General features: G+C 38.7%; 1 protein-coding gene across 1 annotated transcript in view; it reads left to right on the top strand.

The window, feature by feature from the left end:
- Positions 1 to 6,828, top strand: part of fat4 (FAT atypical cadherin 4) — a 106,519-nt gene that overhangs the window by 69,110 nt on the left and 30,581 nt on the right. Inside the window, exons 6-7 of the mRNA XM_016254641.1 lie at positions 1,753 to 2,489; positions 5,315 to 5,528. Of these exons, the coding sequence (XP_016110127.1) occupies positions 1,753 to 2,489; positions 5,315 to 5,528 (951 nt within the window). The remainder of the gene's footprint in view (positions 1 to 1,752; positions 2,490 to 5,314; positions 5,529 to 6,828) is intronic.

Here is a 6,828-nt window from a genome sequence, read left to right on the forward strand (position 1 = left end):
CACACAAACACACATATATATATATATATATATATACACACACACAATTATTTGCAGTAGTAAATTTTCTACATCTTGCCACATTTTGAATGATTTTAACAATATTTTTGCAGTTTTCGACAACATTAAATTACATGTATTCATTTAATATCATATTTCAGTGTAATAACATTGACCAATGCTAATATTATAGCATGAAATGCCTTACTCTATTGAATGTAATTGTTTTTAAAAACATTACCTTTGTTTATTTAATTTCAGCATATTGCAGCATACTCCTGCTAGTCGTCTAGTAGAGACTGCGGTTAGTTTAGTGCAGGCAGTGTTTGGGTGAATCTGACTAAATCATGTCTGGGTCATATCAAAATGAATAAAAGGAAGCAGAGCAGATATTTTGTAAAAAGAATCTGTGCAGTTTTACAATCAAAGTTTGTTTAATAACCGACTCGCAACACAATGCTCCGATGTTGGGATTCCCAAACTTTTTTTTTGTCAGCCGAACTTATTTACTTGAATATTTAATATTTGTATTTATATTTAATATTAGTTGAATGTAATATATATATATATATATATATACTTGATTTATTTGCTCTGATATTTCAATTATTTCACATTTGCGTGTTCACAGTTCTCCGATGACGAGAACATGTAAATGTCACCAGTTATTTTAGTATTATTTATATGCTATTATCATTTTAATTAATGTTTTGAAATAGGGTTTTTTTGTATTTTTTTTATGTGTTTTTAATTATTTTTATGTGCGTGTATTTTTATATAATTTTTATTTATTTTTTAAATGTATATTTAGGTTTAATTCACGTTTATTTTAGTTTGTATGTATTTCCAGTTAGCAGTTTTAGTGACTCAGTTTATTTCGGTTTCTAATTTTGGCTTAGTTTAAGAGTTATTATATTTAAACAAAACTAAAACTGAAACTAAAATATAACCATAAAAAAAAAAAAGTTTATTACTTGTAATAAACTAAAATATTTAAACTTTATTTTAGCTAGTTTATTTTAACCTTTCTCATTTTAATGATGTGCTAAAATATCTAAAACTAAAATAAAAATTAACAAACTACTAAAATGACAACAAAAAAAAAAACTAAATAAATAAATAAAATGAAAAACTATAAAAAAAATCTAATCTGATTCAAAATATTAATAAAAAGTATTTTAGAGATACTAAAATAATGTTAAAAATATTTTTCATCTATTATTTTTATTTTAGAAATTTATAATTGATTTTTTTGACTTCTGAGATTGTTCAGATTACTAATGAACATATGTGTCCCTGCAGCACAAAAGCAGTGTTGAGTCGCTGGGGGATATTTGTAGCAATAGCCAACAATACATTGTATGGGTCAAAATTATAGTTTTTTCTATTATGCCAAAAATCATTAGGATATTAAGTAAAGATCATGTTCCATGAAGATATTGTACATTTCCTACCGTAAATATATCAAAACTTAATGTTTGATTAGTAATATGCATTGCTAAGAACTTCATTTGAACAACTTTAAAGATGATTTTCTCAATATTTAGATTTTTTTGCACCCTCAGATTCCAGATTTTCAAATAGTTGTATCTCGGCCAAATATTGTTCTATCCTAACAAACCATACATCAATGGAAAGCTAATTATTCATCTTTCAGATGATGCATAAATCTCAATTTAAAAAAAATTGACCCTTATGACTGGTTTTGAGCTCCAGGGCCACAAATATAATAACATGCGTGTTGTTTTGCAGGGCCGAATGCGGAGCTGCATTACACCATCGCTTCAGGAGACCCGCACTCGCAGTTCTCCATCACAAACACCGGCGTCTTACAGACCAGGAACGCTCTGGACCGAGAGACGCAGTCATTTTATAACCTGGTCATCACCGTGAACGACCTGGCCTTGCCTCCCTTGAGCCGCTTCACCAGCACCACACAGGTGTCTATCATCCTCCTGGACGTCAACGACTGCCCGCCTTCATTCACGTCGCAAACGACGGCGTATATTCAAGAGAACACGCCGGTGGATACGCTAGTGTTCAGAGCGCAGGCGAGCGACGCCGACAGCGGCCCCAACAGCTATGTGGAGTATTCCCTCAAAGCGCCGTTTGGGAATAAATTCAGCATCGGGAACATCGACGGCGGCGTGATTCTGGTGGGCGAACTGGACCGCGAGGAGATGGCCAATTACTCTCTGACCATCGTGGCCACGGATAAAGGTGAGCCGCCGCTTTCCTCCAGCATGGAGGTCACTATGATCGTGCTGGACGTGAACGACAACACACCTAGCTTCTCGCAGAACATCTACGACATCGAGATCGAGGAGAACACGCTCAGCGGCGCAGATGTCGTGCAGGTGTTCGCCAGCGACGCCGACGAGGGAACCAATGGCCAGATACGCTTCTCCATCGCCGGCGGGAACGCCAACTCGGACTTCCGGATCGACTCGGTGACGGGCGTGATTTCTGGAAACTTGAGCTTAAGTCAGGTATGAACACAAGGTCACACAGGTAGCCTTATGTTGTTTGTGATGATAAAACTGTCGGGCGGAAACCTTGTATGTCCAAAACCACTTTCAGGAAATGTAAATAAATAAATAAATATATTTTTTTAATAATTAAATAGCGTCATCAGAGTTGGTATTGTGGCTTTATATATATATATATGATCAGACACTTGCATGTGCCATTATAATATTAACATTATGAAAATCAAGTTTAAATGTAGTTGTGAGGTTTTTGACCAGTGACAAATGCTAAGACTCTTCTCCACTCTTCAAACACAAAAAACATAACTGTACTTATTCAAACATCAGTTTCCAGACCATTTATTCTGAATGGAAGCGGGTGGAGTTTTGAGGTTTAATGAAAGTTTGAGGATCCAATGGCATTAAAAGGTTTAGTCACAAGCTCTTTTGAATGCTTTTCACTGGTTAAATATTTGTAAAACCCACAAACAGACGTAAAGGTGACCAATAGCATTGATTTAAAATAGTAATAATAACGAAATGTAATGGAGATGGAAAGTTTTGATAATTTTCCACGGCACAGTGGTTGGGAAACACTGATTTCTAGTGTTTAGAATCACAATAAATAAAGCCACAATACCTTTTGCTCAATCTCAAACTGGAACAAGATCCCTTAACAGTTCCTGCTAAAACTGAGAAACAAGCTCAAAGAGGAGAAGTGTGTCTCTCCGTGCAAACCCCAATATACTCTTCAGACACGCTCTCACAAACTAGCTGCAGGTGCTGCTGATCTACCCTGAGCGAGAGAGAGAGACAGAGAGAGACAGAGAGAGAGAGAGAGAGACAGAGAGAGAGAGAGAGAGAGAGAGAGAGAGCGAGAGAGAGAGAGCGAGAGAGAGAGAGAGAGAGAGACAGAGAGAGAGAGAGAGAGAGAGAGAGAGAGCGAGAGAGAGAGAGCGAGAGAGAGAGAGAGAGAGAGACAGAGAGAGAGAGAGAGAGAGAGAGAGAGAGCGAGAGAGAGAGAGCGAGAGAGAGAGAGAGAGAGAGACAGAGAGAGAGAGAGAGAGAGAGAGAGAGAGCGAGAGAGAGAGAGCGAGAGAGAGAGAGAGAGAGAGACAGAGAGAGAGAGAGAGAGAGAGAGAGAGAGCGAGAGAGAGAGAGCGAGAGAGAGAGAGAGAGAGAGACAGAGAGAGAGAGAGAGAGAGAGAGAGAGAGCGAGAGAGAGAGAGCGAGAGAGAGAGAGAGAGAGAGACAGAGAGAGAGAGAGAGAGAGAGAGAGAGAGCGAGAGAGAGAGAGCGAGAGAGAGAGAGAGAGAGAGACAGAGAGAGAGAGAGAGAGAGAGAGAGAGAGCGAGAGAGAGAGAGCGAGAGAGAGAGAGAGAGAGAGACAGAGAGAGAGAGAGAGAGAGAGAGAGAGAGCGAGAGAGAGAGAGCGAGAGAGAGAGAGAGAGAGAGACAGAGAGAGAGAGAGAGAGAGAGAGAGAGAGCGAGAGAGAGAGAGCGAGAGAGAGAGAGAGAGAGAGACAGAGAGAGAGAGAGAGAGAGAGAGAGAGAGCGAGAGAGAGAGAGCGAGAGAGAGAGAGAGAGAGAGACAGAGAGAGAGAGAGAGAGAGAGAGAGAGAGCGAGAGAGAGAGAGCGAGAGAGAGAGAGAGAGAGAGACAGAGAGAGAGAGAGAGAGAGAGAGAGAGAGCGAGAGAGAGAGAGCGAGAGAGAGAGAGAGAGAGAGACAGAGAGAGAGAGAGAGAGAGAGAGAGAGAGCGAGAGAGAGAGAGCGAGAGAGAGAGAGAGAGAGAGACAGAGAGAGAGAGAGAGAGAGAGAGAGAGAGCGAGAGAGAGAGAGCGAGAGAGAGAGAGAGAGAGAGACAGAGAGAGAGAGAGAGAGAGAGAGAGAGAGCGAGAGAGAGAGAGCGAGAGAGAGAGAGAGAGAGAGACAGAGAGAGAGAGAGAGAGAGAGAGAGAGAGCGAGAGAGAGAGAGCGAGAGAGAGAGAGAGAGAGAGACAGAGAGAGAGAGAGAGAGAGAGAGAGAGAGCGAGAGAGAGAGAGCGAGAGAGAGAGAGAGAGAGAGACAGAGAGAGAGAGAGAGAGAGAGAGAGAGAGCGAGAGAGAGAGAGCGAGAGAGAGAGAGAGAGAGAGACAGAGAGAGAGAGAGAGAGAGAGAGAGAGAGAGACATAACATTAATATTTAGTATTAGTTTTTATTTTTTGTTTCCGTTTTTGTAATTTTCTTTTACAAAATGTTTTTAGTAATTAAAATCAGTAATTGTTTTTGTCATTTTTAATTTTTTAGGTCTTTTTTATTTATATATTTATTTTAGCTTTAGTTATTTTAGTCCATCAAGTTAAGCTAAATGAAAATGAGAAATGCTTCCTTGGAAACTGGCTGAAGTAAAATAAGTCTCAGGGTTTTCTTCCGAGCAGTTCAGAGTCAATATCACGCGTTTATGCCAAACGATTGCTTATGGTGTACTGTTGGGGAATTATGACCGTGTTTAATTGATGGTGTTTATATAATAGTATGCTGTATGCATATTTTAGCTCCATCGTCTTTATGAATGAGCAGCTGGAAGTAGCACAGCACAGACATTTCAAAATCATGTATTTCAGACTTGTTTATAAATAATTAAAAGTCCTGAATTACGCATAAAATCTTTTTTGGTATTTTGGACTGGCATTTAATTCAACGTAAACCGTTTGGTAAGGTTTCACAAAATAAAATTGCCGAGCGACAGACAAACGTAAACAAAGGTGTATGTTTGTAGAGTAATTTACAACAGCTTCGAACTTGGCTCAGCCAATCAGAATCAAGGACCGGAACGCTCCGCTTTATAATGTGTATTGACTTTATTTGTGCGGATCTTAAAGGAGGTTTGTGTTGTGTGGCAGGTGCTGGCCCGTGATGAAGATCTGGGCTCTAACGGTCAGATCAGCTACTCTCTGAGCAGCGGGAACGAGGCGGGAGCGTTCAGCCTCACATCCGGAGGTCAGCTGAACCTGATCCGAACGCTGGACCGGGAAACTCAGGACAAGTACACGCTCATCATCACGGCGCAGGACGCAGGTAAGAGCGGCTCCACTGCACGCTTCTCATCAGTGATGCAAACTTCACTTCTGTTAATCCATGGTTTCCACACGCACAGTCAAAACACACCTTCAGAGAAACTCTAATTAAACATCACTGTTACGCCCAATGATTTCAGCTTCCTAAACTATTTCAAAAACTGTTCTTCCTCAGTGTTTCTGTCTTGTTTTTCAGTACAAATATCTAAACATTCTTAAATCAGGATGCATTTACCGGAGATGCAAAATAACTCAATTGGAGGAAAATGATATTAAGTCTTGAAAAATGCATCGAAATGAAATTTATTTTTTGTCTTGTTTTAATCATAAACTCACTTAACTTTGATACATTTTTCAGAAAGCAGGACTTAGTATCTGACCAACAGGGGAGATTTTCACAACTTTCACTATTAAAAACTGAATTTATTAATATTTTGTATACATTCTCATAATGTTGAGGAAAAAACATTCTTAGAACAACATTCTCAAAACATGCTTATGATGTTATTTGTACTTTGAACGGTTTTTCTTGTAAATCCTTTAAATAAGGTTATAATCGCATCAAGAAACCTGTACATTTTAACGATCGTAGAATATTAAAAATAAAAATTTTAATATTTTGGGCGAAACTAAAGTTAGTCAAATTTTCACGACAAGAAAACTGGACATTTTAACATTTTAGAAACATTTCAAAACAATGTTCCCACAACGTTTTTATAACACAAATGTGTTACCTGTGTCGCACCATTCTCCTACTCAGGTAAATCTTGATTTAAGAATAGATATTTACAGTAGATATTTGTCCTGGAAAATCATTTTTTTGCAGTGTGGTTGCACGATTTTCAGTGCATCGCTACTGTTAATGTGTGAGAAAACATGCCTGGGTTTTATTTTGATCTTGGTTTTGGGAGGAATTTAGATTTTTATAATTTTTATAAGATTTAAAACAGATTTGTAAGAAGTGTTTGCTTTTGCGTCATGTTTTGCGTGTTGTGTGGTTTTGTGTGTAGAGTTTAGAGAAAAGGAGCCATGGTTTCAAAACAACTGTAATGTGTGAGAAAACATGCCTTGGTTTTAATTCGGTCTTGAGTTTGAGATGAAATATGACTCAGAGAAGTTCTTGACAGGTTTCACCCATATATTGTAAAGTAACTTTGTAGTAAATATTTCCGCAGTTGAACTTCAGTTGATCTGGAGCTGATGTTAATCTCTGTGTTGTTTAGAAAGCCTTTTTCCTGGTGTGTGTGTGTGTGTGTGTGTGAGCGTGTCTGTGTGTGTGTGTGTGTGTGTGTGTGTGTCTG

The sequence above is a fragment of the Sinocyclocheilus grahami genome, unplaced genomic scaffold (assembly GCF_001515645.1).
Source record: "Sinocyclocheilus grahami isolate Dianchi unplaced genomic scaffold, SAMN03320097.WGS_v1.1 scaffold1270.1, whole genome shotgun sequence".
NCBI lineage: Eukaryota > Metazoa > Chordata > Actinopteri > Cypriniformes > Cyprinidae > Sinocyclocheilus > Sinocyclocheilus grahami.